The sequence below is a fragment of the Anguilla rostrata genome, chromosome 3, assembly GCF_018555375.3.
Source record: "Anguilla rostrata isolate EN2019 chromosome 3, ASM1855537v3, whole genome shotgun sequence".
Classification (NCBI taxonomy): domain Eukaryota; kingdom Metazoa; phylum Chordata; class Actinopteri; order Anguilliformes; family Anguillidae; genus Anguilla; species Anguilla rostrata.
This window is the reverse complement of record NC_057935.1, coordinates 8,989,825-9,006,042: the sequence shown is the minus strand read 5'-3', so window position 1 is coordinate 9,006,042 and position 16,218 is coordinate 8,989,825. Positions and strand designations below refer to the sequence as shown.

At 42.0% G+C, this 16,218-nt stretch overlaps 2 protein-coding genes across 3 annotated transcripts in view; one reads left to right on the top strand and one right to left on the bottom strand.

Moving 5' to 3' along the window:
- mrnip (MRN complex interacting protein) overlaps nucleotides 1-16,218 on the bottom strand; it is a 317,439-nt gene that overhangs the window by 86,276 nt on the left and 214,945 nt on the right. The window lies entirely within an intron of this gene.
- si:ch211-132p1.2 (proteinase-activated receptor 4) lies at nucleotides 6,487-11,340 on the top strand. 2 transcript variants are annotated; one of them, XR_010328852.1, is made up of 3 exons: nucleotides 6,487-7,817; nucleotides 9,195-11,081; nucleotides 11,143-11,340. XR_010328852.1 is itself a non-coding variant. In XM_064325892.1 (2 exons), exons 1-2 carry the CDS (start codon nucleotides 7,706-7,708, stop codon nucleotides 10,253-10,255), a joined length of 1,173 nt encoding a protein of 390 aa, XP_064181962.1. In that variant the 5' UTR covers nucleotides 6,487-7,705; the 3' UTR covers nucleotides 10,256-11,340. The 2 variants fall into 2 exon arrangements, 1 of the variants encoding a protein (XP_064181962.1); XM_064325892.1 differs by having other exon boundaries at nucleotides 9,195-11,340.

Genomic DNA, 16,218 nt, shown 5'->3' with positions numbered 1-16,218 from the left:
GCCTTCTCCCTAATACCAGACGTTAAACCAACCCATGGCCTGATCAGTGTACCATATTCAGAGATTATGGGTGTAAACAGTGGGTTTAACTGTGACTCAGTTATGACTTGAAAATGGATTCCGCTTTTCTGTGGCACACGCTGCAGTGCTGTATGGGGATAATGCTTAATAACTGTGAAAAACTGAATCGTGTATCATTGAATTGCTCATCAATTTATTAAAGTAATAGTAAAAGTGCTGAAATGCAGTCAATTTAAAAAAAATTTTGCTCTTCAAAATGATCAATGGCAGTATGGTGACCAAATTGCACATAGCCAGCATATTGGGCAATCAGAACTACAAAAGACATTTTTTTTTTTAAAGATGTTTATCAAAGCTGTGGTGCCTGTTGGTAACCTGGGAGGCAGACATGTTGTTTCTGTAAAACCCAGGGGACCCGAGGGGGATCTGTGGAGTAAATATGTCAGTCATCAGTGTGTGTCATGTGAAGATGTCCTTTCATTCGCTCACCGCCCTTAAAGCCGAATACGTACTGCCTACAGACACGTGCTGGGCTGATGCCATCAGTTCAGACTGTACCTTGGCTAACTCTAACACTACTGCTCCGCAGGGTTATCCCCAGTATAGAGTCGCTCTCGTCTATCACGTGTATCTCGATCTTCTAGCTCTTTCATAATTGTACTTGTATCTTCACCTTGATGTTCTTTATCATATCTCTTGTAATTATGCCTCCCTTCTAGTTTATGACTTACCATAACTTTACTGACGTCGCCTATGCTTACCATGTGAGCTAGAATTGATGTTCATGGCTGTGGATAACTGATACTTTATGAGAATTGTACCTTGTCCGGCCTGTGTTCTATAATTGTTCCCACGGTACCTTCGGGTATGCATTTATCGCTCACTGCTTTGGATAAAAGCATTTGCCAAATAAAACATAATGTAATGTAATAATAGAAAACACCAGTGCAAGTACACCTGTGGCTGGGGGGATGTACAGTACCTCCTGAGCATGATAACACATGCTTCGGCAGGCGAACCTTGCACAGATACAGGCGCTAATGGGACAGGGGTACAATATGTTCCTCCTGGGGAAGGCACTGCACATGTTTACCGTGAACCCTGGCTGCCTGGCTGGAGCAAAGCAGGTGTGGGCTTGGTTAATTCAGGGGTGGCAGACCTCAGAGGAAAACGAGCTGCTGCTGGAAGTGGTGTTGGTGAGTCAACAGGGTGCCATTTCATTTCTGAACCTAACGAACCAGTGCAGTGATGGCGACTGTGGAAGCCGTCTTTCATTGTTAAGCCCTGCTGTGTTTGTGGTTCCTATAGCTCTTATGCGATGGAGTTAAAGGGTTCCCCAGTGTCCTGGAATTTTTCCCCAAAATGGCTTTCTCAGTCTGGCCAGCTAATCGTCCCCCAGGTTAACTGGCTCAACAGTTCCTTTCTCTCCACCTAAGCTAACATGTGATGAATGTTCTGGAGAAAATGGCTGCTTTGCATGACCTATGTTTCTGCTACACATTGATGACGGTTGAGATGAGTTTCTGTTCTTCACTGTAAAGTGCTTTGAGGTTGGATGAAAAGCGCTATTTAAATGTAATGTATTATTATTATTATTATTATTATTATTATTATTATTATTATTATTTTCTCACGTGCAGTATATGATACATAGGTATGCATGTATGCCAATACAGGTAGTCATAATGTGAACGGGATAATATGAAGAACTTAAAATATGGACAGTGCCCAACAGAGAAGCTGTCACAGAAGATATGCTTTCTGCTGGGGCAAACACAGCTCCTTCAATGGTACATCACATGGCAGAACAGAACACAAGAACTTACATAATAATTCATAAGGACAAGAACAGGCCATTCAGGCCTTCAAGGCTTGGCATTTGACTATGAACATAGCCTGCCAATTTGTTCCAGGCTTTGAAAACTCACTGTGCAACACCCAGGCGCTCCACCAGAAACAACCCAGCAGGGGGCAGCAGAGAGGTAAGCAATTTGCTAAAGCAGGCAGCTGTGCTGTTCAATGATGATCACTGCGTGTCTGAGGGTGTCTGCCCTTGCAGGATACTGGCTCTGTAAAGCCTTTTTTCATGTATGTGTTTTCACAAACCAGCCGACAGTTAGAGCACTCATGAGTCATTCACGCTGTGACAGTATTCCTATCTCTGAACCCGAAGGGGCACACCCATTCGCTATCGGTAAGAATTCAAAAAAAGCTTGTTTTTGTTTGGTTTCAAGCTGACGGTGGTCTTCTTTTTCTCTCTCTCTCTCTCTCTCTCTCTCTCTCTCTCTAAATACAGCTTAGGTTGTGAGTTAGAATTTTTATTTTTGTGTTTTATCAGTCAGGAGGGACCCCTAGTGGTAATATAATGCAATGGGACATATGATTACTGATTTGTAAACATCAACATTATGTCAAAAAGCTCTTCGCTTGTTACCGACATGTTGCGTGATTATGTTTAGATTCTTGTTTATTTATAAAGAATGTGCTTCATATGTGACCCTGAAATCATACCGTTGTGTTAGCCATTAAAATAAAAGCTTGGCTGTACGCTTTGTGATTTCAAGCCCAGGAACCAGTCATCGTTTATCGATGTGGAGGTGGAGGTATTGCTGTGGGGTTGACTAATTATACACAGAAATGAAAGTAGTGCAATATCAGGAATGTATGAGTAAAGATCTATTAGAAGGGCTAGGGCTTCACCCAAAGCTATATTTAATGTTGGAAGAATGTTCTGGCAATGATTTCTGTCATCTAACTGTCCAGCCACATATTTACCCGGAAAAATGCATCACAGTATAGTATTGACCTATCTTAACTGAACGTGTCAAGTTTCATGCATTTATCATTCAAATAAAATAAATTTATACTTGCCTATAACATAACATAACATAACATAACATAACATAACATAACATAACATAACATAACATAACATAACATAACATAACAGATGAGAATAGGCCATTCAACACAACAATGCTCATCATTTTCCTGATTAAATTGATTAAATTGTACCTGGTGCTGTGATTACCGACAGACTAGATAGTATCTAACACTGTATCAAGCCTAGTCTTGAAAATTCTGCCTATACTACGTGACCTGGCAGGCTATTCCACACATTGACCACCCACAGTGCTGGCTGCTTTTATCTTATGATGGAGATTGTATCAAAAACAGGACTGAACATGGGGTCTTCCTATATTCTAAGTCTAGACTCAGGAACAGTAACGAGAAACTTGTCTGGTGATCCCAGCTCTCTGTAAGCTGAAGGGGTTAAACGTTCTGCAGCACAGTCAGGGGCCAGACCATGTCTTGCTTTTAAACTCATTAATCAAACCTTAAAACTGATGCAGTTACTGCCAACCACAGTGAGGCAAGGATAGAAACAGGGCCAACCACAGATTTTCGCACAAAATGAAAAGGGAACCTGTGTATAGCTTGACTGTATAAAAATCTCTTCAGCCAAACGGGGGTGTTAGCCATTTCAGGGCAGGGGGCATATACTTCAGCATCCATTGGTGTCTATCTGTGCATTTGTCAGGATGGGAGTAATGTGACATCAGACTGGACTGATTGCATTGAGACTAGCACGTAAAAAGAGAATTATAATAGACCAGCTGAGAGGAAATTAAAACAAAAACGAGCTTCTCACTATCTGCGAGAGATTGAAAAGAAGAAAAGAAAACTTCATTTTAGCAGTGTTTCTCTGCTGGTAATGACAAGATTGTATTAAACCTTTTGCATGTGGTCCAAAATTCGGGGATGACTCAAAGATAGTCATATTTTCGCTTGGCACTTAAAATGAGAACTGCTGTCTTTTCCGTATTTAGCTGTAAAAAATGATGATCCATCCAGCAATTAGTGTCATCCAGACAAGCATGGCGAGCCTCTTATGTTCTCAAATCACCAGGATTAACTGACAGATATATTTAAGTATCATCAGCATAAAAATGAAAAGATACATCATGCTTGTATAAGATACGATCATTTCCTCTCTCTCCTACTCCTGACTGCACAAAACCTCTTATAATACAATTTATGCGAGTATCACATCATATTATTCATTTCAAGACCATTGCTTTGCACTACTGTGTAACACCATGTTTTTAATAGCACTTATAGCACAATATCCAGGTTCAGACATTGTGGAAACACCTTATTTCTTGGTTTTGACTGCAGAACAATAAAAATGTCCATAGTCCAATGTTAACATGTCATTGGATGACCACTGAACAGGATGACAGGGAGAACTTTATTTGAGGTTAGACATAAAAACAATTTCTGGAGAATTCTGATGAAGGTGGCATACATGGCTTTGCTTATTTAATTTTTATCAAACTTAAATTAAGATTAAAAGTGCTAAATAAAAAAGCAGGCAATTTCTTGACGTTTCTGCAGGGAGGGCCAAAGTAGTTACACACTGCAACTTGATATTTCAGCCCCATCTGAGAAATTTTAATTAAAAATCATGCTGCAAAACTGGATAATGGAAATACAATTCCTTTCTTGGTTAATATGGATGAGATGGTACCATATATTCAAATTAAACTCCAGGTCATTTATTTGGTGGAAATATAACAAAGAAAGTTATTATGATTAATATTTTTATGATGCAAATTTCAAATGGTTCTTAATTGTAGACAAGGAAACCTGAATTTTAATTACATTTGGGTCAGTAGAAAGCTAAGAATTAATCGCTACATTTTCAATTTACCATTTAAAAGGAATGCATTGGAGGAGCTTTTAGATACCGCATTTCAGAACAGATAAAGGCACATGACGAACTCTTTAATTAAGCCTTTAGTACTGTGAGATATTGGGAGGCAGATTGTAAATAGGAAACAGTGCTTCCCTTTTTGCAAACCTACGGTGAAACCTCTGGCCACCAGAAACATTTAACAACAGTCTGGCACGTCAAGATTCAGGTGTTTGTCCTGCACTTCTCCCGCACTCTTTTCTTTGAATTTAGAATGCTGCTCCTGGCAAGTTCCATGTTCCAATCTGTGGAGAAGCCCCGAGTGCCAGTCACAAATCCCTGGAACTGTCAGAATTATCCTCAGAACTACACACGCAGTGTTATATTCTGTCGGTGGTCCTACTTGATAGTCTTTCGTATAACACCTTGCCAGCTAACCATGAACTCTCTCTGTAGAGAATAAGGTCTGTTGCTAATATATTGATTGTGAGAATATGAGTCCATTTTTACTGTAAGAATGATTTAAATGTATCCTGAACACCAGACAATTGTTAACTTGAAGATGAGTGAAAAATGTTTTCCCATGCATGGTGTGGGAGGAAACCAGAGTACCGGCGGAAAACCCATGTAGACGAAAGTAGAGCATACAACCTCCACACAGGAAGTCACACAAACACCACACAGGTTCGGACTCCGAACCTTCTCGCCGTGAGACGGCACTGCTATTCACTGCAGCTTCACTCCGCCCAGTAACTGAACATCCTGATGCTGAACTGACAATAATGACTGGTAATTGTCAGCAATGGAGTTCTGGAACACTGACGCTCGAAAACTATTTGAATTTTGAAAAAAAAAAAAAAAAAACATTCCAAAAGAAAAAAACAGAAAAAGGCTCTTCTGAAGGTTAAGAGCCATGCTCTTTCTTGTTAGCACAATGACTCATTAAAGCCACGCAGATTGTAAATAGGAAACAGTGCTTCCCTTTTTGCAAACCTACGGTGAAACCTCTGGCCACCAGAAACATTTAACAGTCTGGCACGTCAAGATTCAGGTGTTTGTCCTGCACTTCTCCCGCACTCTTTTCTTAGAATTTAGAATGCTGCTCCTGGCAAGTTCCATGTTCCAATCTGTGGAGAAGCCCCGAGTGCCAGTCACAAATCCCTGGAACTGTCAGAATTATCCTCAGAACTATGCACGCAGTGTTATATTCTGTTGGTGGTCCTACTTGATAGTCTTTCGCATAACACCTTGCCAGCTAACCATGAACTCTCTCTGTAGAGAATAAGGTCTGTTGCTAATATATTGATTGTGAGAATATGAGTCCATTTTTACTGTAAGAATGATTTAAATGTATCCTGAACACCAGACAATTGTTAACTTGAAGATGAGTGAAAAATGTTTTCCCATGCATGGTGTGGGAGGAAACCAGAGCACCCAGTGGAAAACCCATGTAGACGAAAGTAGAGCATACAACACAGGAAGTCACACAAACACCACACAGGTTCGGACTCCGAACCTTCTTGCCGTGAGACGACGCTGCTATTCACTGCAGCTTCACTCCGCCCAGTAACTGAACTTCCTGATGCTGATCTGACAATAATGACTGGTAATTGTCAGCAATGGAGTTCTGGAACACTGACGCTCGAAAACTATTAGAATTTTGAAAAAAAAAAAAAAAAAAAACATTCTAAAAAAAAAGGCTCTTCGGAAGGTTAAGAGCCATGCTCTTTCTTGTTAGCACAATGACTCATTAAAGCCACGCGTTTCCCTGCTGGCACAAAACCTCTCCTCCCCTCCCCTCTGTTTATCAAGCTGGAGATCTGTTTTGCTGTGAAACAGCAATTAGGGTTGTTGCTGGATTTGGTGTGGGAGGGGGACCATGGTGTAGTGATGACTGGCTTTTTGTTATCGAACCCCTGTGCAGGAAATATTGCTGGGAAGCCCAACTGCCCAAGAGTTAAAAAAAAAAAAAAAATTTTACATGAGAGGAAATGACACCAAACTCTGATAGCAGCATCCCTTTTCCCCACGCCCTGTTCGACGCATTTGGGAAAAGTGAAAACGAATGTGCTACAGAAAGAAGGCCGACATTGGATGAAGTGCAAATCTGAGCAGAAAATGATTTATAGGCCCCTAAGTATGTATTTTATATAGGATATGTGTTCATGTGCACTAAGTACGATTCTGAGATGAGTAAAGTGAATCAGTGTCTTGGCAGTAACCAAGGAGGGGGAACTTCTTTCAGCTGTGTACACACAGTAAAAATGTTTTCCATTTCCGTTTAGACGGTCAGCAACAGCTATGTACATCTGTGGGACTAGGCTGATCTCTCTTTCTGATAGGATGTTTTTGTCATTGGAAAAAGTGCAACCTGGCTGGTTATGGTACATCATCAACACATAGCAAAGTTGGTGCCCTGAACAGTGAATGCTGTTTCCATGAGACTGGAGAGTGAGGCTTCATGGATGTCACAGATCAAATGTTTGAGCTAGAATGTGTTATCAGTCATGTGGTACAATTAACCCAGTAAACCTAGTAGTGTTTTCACTATGGAGAACTAAGCCTGTTTGCAAGTCATTAATTGATGGCAAGTGGTGCCTGAGCCAAATATGGGGCATGAATGGGGAGAGACCTGACAGACAAATGGCCTGTGCATAGTGATCTGTGACCTCAGGATGGAGGAGGTCATATAGCATCACTTCCTGTTCTCTGAAAAGCGAGAACAATAAACAACAAGGGACTTCCCATCTGCTGGACATGCTGTGGAGAGACAGACAGACAGGCGTACAGAGAGAGAGAGAGAGAGAGAGAGAGAGAGAGAGAGGAAAAACAGAGGCAGAGGGAGGAAGAGCGAGAGAGGGGAACAGAGACAGGAAGAGAGAGAGAGAGAGAGAGAGAGCGTGCTAACACATTCCAGAGGCAGAAAGTGGCACTTCAGCTCCAGTTCATAGTTGGGGAGGGAAGAGAGAAGAGACTCGTTGGAGTACAATGGATCTCCCCAGCTCCCCTTCTCTGCTGCTCCTGCTCCTGCTCCCCCTGGCCCTTCTGCTCCCTGGCTCTGCACCCACTCCAACGGAGGAGTGCTCTCCAATGTCCACTCGTAAGTTTCCAATCCTTCCTATTCTAACCTGGTTAAACCGCCAGGAAGATCATGAAGAACATAATGCCAGTATTGGTGATGATGATGATGATGATGATGATGATGACGATGATAGTAATTATGGACAGAAATTTTTACCATCCTTCATGTGCTGATACCTTTTTGTACAGTGTACAGTAGCTGAAAACAGAAATCACTGTTGGTGATTCTGGCAGAGATAAATGTTTAAAGACTCAACTTCTCTTGGAAGACTTAGCAGCCAGAAAATACAGCCAGGACTGCTAATATTTTACAATCGCTTCTTTCCTTTGTCTTTGAAATCGTTCCAGTGAGATTATGGCATTATATAAAAATTCAACATCTGATTCACATAAGAGAACCCCATTATTGTCTTGTTAAAGGAAACACATTTCACTTCAAAAACTGGGTAGAGAAACAACAAAATTAAATAAAAATGTAAATATAACATATTTTATAGGAAACAGCCATAACATATTGAATATTTGAAAGTACTGAATATCTGATGTAGGAATGATTGCATATTTTTGTGTTCAGGTGTCTTTCTGTGCATAGGCACGTGTGTGCTTTTTGTGCATACATGTCTTCCTACTTGTTTTTAGCAGTTGAACTTATTTTTCGCCTTGAATTTTCCTCCCTCCAGTAAAGAATGTGCTGCCATTTTGTACTCTGTTTACGCATAGTTAGTAAAGAATATTTATGCAAATGATAATGATCTAAGATGAAGAGAGATTTGAACTGGTCTTATTATAGCAATTTGCAACAATGGCTGCGCTTTCTTCACTGGTGGAATGAAGAACCCTTTCATGACATAAAAACCGGAGAGGAATTCATTACATTCCTTGTGTAACTGAAAACATGTGTGTGTGTCCATGTTTGTGTGAGTGTGTGTGTGTGTGTGCGTAGGAGTGTATGTGCTTGTGTGTGCGTGCGTGTGTGCTTGCGTACGTGTGTGAGTGCATGTGTATCAATACCCCCACACACAGATGAGAACATAAATCAGCATTTGAGATATTAATACTAGACCATTTAATATAGGTAGAGATTTAACATAGTATTGGCTGAATATTGGTATATACCGTCAAACTGTATATTTTACAATAGAACATGTTTTCTGTGCCAATGAAATGTCTCATTTGTGGAGACTAGAGAAAGCAAAATGATGCTATTAATGAGTATTCAGTTTGTTCATTGTCCTCCTGTACAGAGTGCGAGTTCTTTGTAGCACCACATAATAAAAAGCAGAAGGGAAACTTATTTCAGTTAACAGAAATATGAAAGTGGTTCGAAAGTGGTCTGCCTGCAGCCTGTGGTTTTATTTTGGCTATGAATTTAAAAAAAAACCCATTTCCGTGACAGGACTGCGGTCTTTCAAACTGGTCACCCGATGTAACCTCTCGGTGCTGGCGGACAAGCAGAAGCAGGAGGTGCAGGCCCCTACCACGGTGCTCCTGGTGCCCTGCCTGTACCTGCTGGCCTTCCTCCTCGGCCTCCCCGTCAACCTGGTCGCCCTCTGGGTCCTGGTGTTCCGCACCAAGAAGCTGCCGTCCACCTCCCTGCTGATAAACCTGACGGTCAACGACCTGTTGCTGCTGGCCTTCCTGCCCTTCCGCATCTTCTACCACTTCAACCGCAACGACTGGATCTTCGGGGAGCCCCTGTGCCGCCTGGTCACCGCCCTCTTCTACGGGAACATGTACGGCTCGGTGCTGTGCCTGACGCTGGTCAGCGTGGACCGCTACGTGGCGCTGGTCCACCCTTTCGGGGCGCGGACGCTGCGCAGCCACCGGGTGTCCCTGTGCATGAGCGCGGCGGTGTGGGCGGTCGTCCTGGCCGCCATGCTCCCCCTGCTGGCCTCGCGGCAGTCCTACCCGCTGGACGTGCCGCGCATCACCACCTGCCACGACGCCCTGCCGGAGGAAGAGCAGGAGCACTTCTTCTACCCGTACTTCGCCACGCTCTTCGCTGTCTGCTTCCTGCTCCCCCTGCTGGTCATCCTGTTCTGCTACGGCTCGGTGCTGCGCACTCTGCTGGCCGAGGGGAAGCGCTATGCCCACGCCGTGCGCGTCACGGTCCTGGTGGTGCTGGTCTTCCTCGTCTGCTTCCTCCCCAGCAACCTCCTCCTCCTCCTACACTACTCGGACTCCTACCTGATCGACGACGAGCAGGATCTCTACGTGCCCTACATGGTCAGCCTCGCCGTCAGCTCCTTCAACAGCTGCTTGGACCCCTTCATCTTCTACTTTGTGTCTGAAGACTTCAGGGCCAAAGTCAGGAAGGCCATTTTTTGCTGTGGCGGTGCGGGCACGGATTCCTACACCACCAATCAGATTTCGTCCTCCAATTCGGGGCAGTCTGGAAAGTCCCAAAGTACCCTGCTGACCAAGTTCAATGCTACTACAGAGCAAGACTCAAACTGAAAAAATGCCTTAATATCTAAAAAAAGAAAAAAAAAAACATAATTACAGAGGATTGTATATGTTTATTGTACACTATATATTGTATTGTATTGTGACATAAGTGATCCTTACACTGCAATATTTCTTTAATGCAAAAGATTAAAGATTGCTGTGTTAAAGTACAGTAGTCCTGCTGAAATAGATTTTACTGCAATGCATGTTTGGCTGGTTACCAGTTGGTTTTGCTTCAAACTCTTCCCTTTTCAAATGATTTAACTCCAGTGGTCTACTGTCTACACTTTGAGCATTTAGGAGCTCAATGATTTCAACTGTAGAGCCGTCAATAAACCAATATGTAACATCTTTCATAGGGAACATTTGCTGCAGCACATTACAGAAATTAAGCCATCAGTTATTATTGGAAATGAGAAATTAAGGGAGAACTGATCTGACAGATTAAAAATCCACAAGTTGAAATGTAATATTCTTTCTCTCTCCGGTTTTGACATAATGCAGTAACAATTGGCAGCTCTTTATTCTTCAGGAGTTGCATTTAAGGTGGCAAAAAGAAGCAGAATGTGCAGGGGTTCACCAAGGACCAGTGTTGGGAACCCCTGCTTTATAGGGACTGAGTGAAAGTAGATCTAACTACTAAGGCTGTAACAAAAGCAAAAGATATAATATATTTAATATGTTATCGCTGTCTGAGTCTTGTCAAAATATATTCAGCTTTTAAAAAAGAGTGTCAATGGTGTCTGATTTTTTTATTAGAGCATGTCTGCCACATTGGTGGATGCTCACTGTGAATTGACCTACATTGGCCTGTGAGTTATTTCGGTTTTTACCAGTGAGCAGCACTTTTGTATGTTTGAGGGGAAGTAAAAAAAAAAAGAGTGAACCTGTGGGAGGAGTACAGCTGCCACAAAATATACTCTTCACACGATAACCTGTGTGACAAACAAACGTGTTTGTCTTAAAGTCACACTGGTGGAAATTAGCAAATTGCTATAACCCGGTACATTACATCTTTCCTTGTTTTATATAAGGTTAATGTTCTTTGTACACTGTCCCTGTTTAAATAAACTAAATAAAAAAATTAAAAAACACTGACGTCTAAGGCTGCTCCATAGAGAGAGGTGTGTTCGATATATACATTTCTCCAGCTGGGTTGCAGATTATGAATAATTATACTCATGTAAATTAGACACCCAACATACGAGCGTGTTCTGAAATATGAGTTATGTGCCAAGCATGACAGACTGGTCTCTGTTTCTGTCCACTGGAGATAATTGTTGTAATGGAATGATTAGCCTAAATGTTTCCCTGATGGCTGTGGTGCCACTGAGCATACAGAGAAAGAGAGTAAAAGTACTTAGAGAGTAGCGAAGCCAGGGTTCGCCCTACACCATGGTATGTTCACACCAACGGGGTTTTCATTTCAGGTCATGTAACGGGGTAAGCAAAGGCGAGGCAAGGTCGAGAAGACGGCAGCTAAAACAATAGCGCTACGCGCTGAAATGCGATGTCATGAAAAACGCGAGCCATTTTTCAGTGCTAATTTGGTAGCCGAAACGGGTAAGCGGCAGAAGGAGGGAAGCTGACCGCCGCCATCTGTAGGTCTACTGTACGCGTCTAATGTGTAATCAAGCTTGTGCCAGTAGCTGCCCCAACGACTTTTAAACGCACTTGTCTGTGGAGATAAGGACAAAAATGACACAGCAGTCCCGGTCAGGGTGGTGGGGTGACACAGCCCTGTTTCAGATGGGTTGCATTTACAAGGGCCTCTCACACAGGATCACAACTGACTCCTTCATGCACAAAGGTAGGTCACGCGCAATTGTTTTATATCTCTGCCGGTCACCGTGCTCATTAATGTTTAAAGGCTGCCCATATGTTCCTTTAGAATACTAACTATTTTGTCATTGCAAAGATATATCCAGTGCAAGATTTCATTCAGCATTGTGGTTAAGCAAAGCTGTAAACAAATCCCTAAACATGCAAGGAGGGTGCAGGAAAAAGGCAATTAAGCAGCTGAATTTAGTTTCTGCGCTTGTCACCTTTATAAATACTGCATGTAGCAAAGTAATGCTGTGACTGTACAGCGGAAGGGGAGGTGCTGTTCACTGGTTATTATCATTGAGTGATACAATCTAATGTTCTGTATTTATGTACAGGAAGATACAGTATGTACTGCTTCTAAAATTGAGCAATTTGGCACTTTGATCTTCAAAAAATAAACTGAAAAGGCACTCGCTGTCAGTGCTGCCTTGTTCAATTCCATTAAGTTTAGCATCTGTGTCACTGAATTTACCTCAGTGTGCGAAGGTACAGTATGGTGATATATATGTTTGTGAGATTTGATTGATTTTGTGGTTTGGAAGCTATTAAGCTGCAGTATGGCCATTTCCTCGGCTTGCTTGTTCTACAGTCGTTTACTGCTGACATGCTGTGGCAGAAGTGCAAGTATCATTAGTTCAAAGCTTAAATTTTACCATACTATAAAAAACTAAAATTACCGTTATGTCTATCTTGTTTTTTTTTTGTTTTCTTTGTTGTTTTTTTGTTGCTTTCTGCCTAATATTCAGTATTCAGGCCGGATCAATATCTGTTTTTCTCAGATAGGGTTGAGGGGAGGAGATTTGGCGCACTTTCTCCCAGCTCGCTGATAGGGAGCACTTTAAAGAGGCCTCTAAATTGATTTCCTTTTTAATGGGCCCAAAGAATTACCATGGCGGTCAGCGCTCACTGCTGATTCTCAAAGGAAACAGGATGTCTGATTTGATTTTAAGGGCATTTACAGGGCTTTTCACATTTTTTTTCCTGAAAATGGGAGGTTGTAAAAAAAAAAAGTACCCTTAAACCTTAAATGTGCTTCTCATGCTAACCCAGTCAGAGACTTGCGATCGTGCGGACGCATTTGTATTGCAGCTGGTCTCCTCCAACCGTGGAAAAAGCTGAAAAATGTAGAAAATGTATTTATGTAAGCATTATTTAATCAACAGGAATTAAGATTAAAATCTCTTTTGCAAGCAGGACATGGACATTGTTCCTGAGTGTTCGATTTGTTCAGGGTTGCACTTAACTCCTTTGTATTTAATGCAAGAGTTTGATTCAGAATTGATAAGTGAATTTACTGAAGGCATGTTGAGCTCAGGTCAATAAGACACTGGCCATGACAATAATAATTATATGGATTTTTATGCAGCACAAAGAAGTAGTGGAAGGATTTTTGTTTAGAACTGTTCACATTCCATGTTGATATAAAATAACTTTAAAAATATTACCCAGGTTTGTGGTGATAAAAAGAGATGACTGAGTGTCTTTGTGTATCTGCCTATGATTGGTTGATAAATTGTTCAGAGGATGCAAGTGTTCCTTTTTTTGAATTGTATGGCTGTATGCTGCCATCTGGTGGCTAACCAGGTTGTCATCACAATACTGATAAATATTTTAGACTGAATATTACTTTAAAAAAAAATCCTCCAGACATGGAAATTCTGTGCAGCTGTACTGCATCTTGGTTAGAATTAGCACCTTGCGTTCTTTTTCGTGAACCATTTAGAAATTGTTATTTAAAAAAAAAATTGAAAATGAGATCATTAGAGTTGATGACTGAAGTGCATTGCTCGCAGGTACTGGAGTGTCGTTTCAGATTTGTTATACATCTACTCTCCACCTGATGGCCTCATGGATCCCAGTGAAGTGACCCCAAGTGATGGTGAGCAGTTAGACCACAAAATTAGAACTGACTTTTTGTGTCTTGCGTCGCGAGTGTCAATGTGATTAGTTCATACCTATGATCTGAGGAATAAATGGATGCAATGTAAGCGCTGTGTAAAAGTTGTGCACTGTAAGTCACTCTGGAGAAGAGCGTCTGCTGGATGCTTATAATGACGTGCTATCGGAGGCGGCCGTTGTGAACGTGACCACCTCTCCTGTCCCAAAGACATGTCCGTGATGGTGGGCGTGGCGGTCGCGTCCCTGGCCGTCGCCGCGGCGTCCCTGTGGGTACTGTACCGGCGAAGGGTGGGAAACGGGCGCCCAGCGGGCACCCGGGAGGGCAAAGGGCGAAAGGACGAGCTCTCCCCCGAGCAATCACCGGGCACGGTAAGGACTCAGAACCTTCACCTCAAACCCCAACCCGCTAGTGCTGCGAAGTGCGCGGAGAGCAGCTGTTGCTTGGCAACACTTGCACAGCATTGCCGAATGCAGTAATGAGAGGATCCAACATTTCACTCTCATGGGAATATGTTCTAGGGCAGCGGTTCACAAACTGGGGTCCGTGGACCCCCAAGGAGTCCGTGGCACGTGGCTTGGGGGTCCATGAAAAATTATAGGCTTCACTGTTCTGATCGATTTTTTAAAAATTGAATATCATCTTATAAGTGGGTTTTTTGTTTTGAGTTTGCACGTGTACTCTTTGTATGTTGAGTGTTCACGTGATTTTCACATGTGATTTTTTTCACAAGACCTTTCAGTAACAGGAACTGCACCCTAATATTCTCTTTGACCATTGTTTTCTTGTGACCACTCCATAGCCTCTGGCAGATGAAGATGCCAAACAGGAAGAGGAAGGAGAAGAAGGGGATGTGGAAGAAGAAAGTTTTAGTTAACGCATACAAGTTGTTCCATCACATGCCATGATTCAACAGTTTTTTGTTTTAAAAAAATAATAATTTTTATGCGATTTTTTTTTTTTATGACTGAATAACTTTACTGAGGACATGTAACATGTATCATGCAAACCATGAACTTGTTGAATGAGATTCTTTAATTTCAGAGATCTATACAAATCATAGAACTTAACTGTATGTGGTACTCACCCAGAACCAGCTTTGGTCAAATTTATTTGTATACTGCATTTTACTACAAAAAACAAAAACAAACAAACAAAAAAAAATCTATATGAGACCTGTGCCATTTCTGCAGTTCTGAGACAGTAGGCTTTTAAGTGCTTGTCAGTTAATTGGTTTTATCACTTAGAACTTCCTAAAAATTTTTAATTACAACCAGTAAAAGATGATGAATACAGCATTTATTTGTACATAACAGCTGTTTAAAATTTTTTTTTTTTTAACAAAATGTCACTTTGAACCTCGTAATTCTCACATAAGACCCCAGCCTCTACAACCCCCCCCCCCCCCCCCCCCCCCCCGCCCCCAAAACTGGCCAAGGGTGACAATGACAAAGAAGAACATCCTCGGTGAAACAAGTAGGATAAGAACAATCTTGGGCGGAACCAGACTCAAGGAGGGTTTAGGTTCATAATGACCATAATGACCACACAGAAATGAATAACAAGCATTCCAGTGTAGATGAGGGCGTTCCCATTAGTGGACAATTCATTTAGACCTTGTTCAAGATAGCCGCTCAATTATATTTCAATATCTATCAAGCAGGAAACAATTAACAAAAAAAAAAGAAAAAAACAATTGGGTCCTGATGGATGGCACTCATTAAAATTGATTGCTGCTTGTTAAGGCTGAAAAACAGGTTCAAGACCATTATCAATTCACAGAGTGACTGTAAGCCGCAGCAGCAGTATGTTGGACAGTGATTTGCCACTCTGGTCACATGACTCTCCATTCCACCCTGTCCCTCACAGCCCAAACCTGCTTAATTTCACTACCATAAAAGGCAATGCAATTGCCTTCTGTGGCGGCCAGCGAATGACATTTCTCAAATGTGGAAAAAGGCGCTCGCAAATGAACGTTACAGGGTGTAGCAACTCTGTCAGTTGGTTTACTCTAAGCCAGTACAGTGGCACTTGCCGGGATGTTGTGTAAACCCCGAAGCTCAGCAGATTAAACATGCGTGACCCCCAAACTGCCCCCTAACTCCAGGCAGCTGTGACTGTTTTTCTTTCTGCTTGGTCAATGAATTGTCCGGGTCCATTCAGTGATAAACAGTGGTTTCCCGTAACTGTGATTTGTGGGGTGATTACAACAGACTGCACTGGGATGAATGTGTGGTCCACAAGGTCA

Coding starts and splice junctions, on each gene's coding strand:
- si:ch211-132p1.2 (XM_064325892.1), top strand. CDS start 7,706: ATGGATCTCCCCAGCTCCCCTTCTCTGCTGCTCCTGCTCCTGCTCCCC. Junction 7,818..9,194: donor GTGCTCTCCAATGTCCACTC/GTAAGTTTCCAA, acceptor TTTCCGTGACAG/GACTGCGGTCTTTCAAACTG.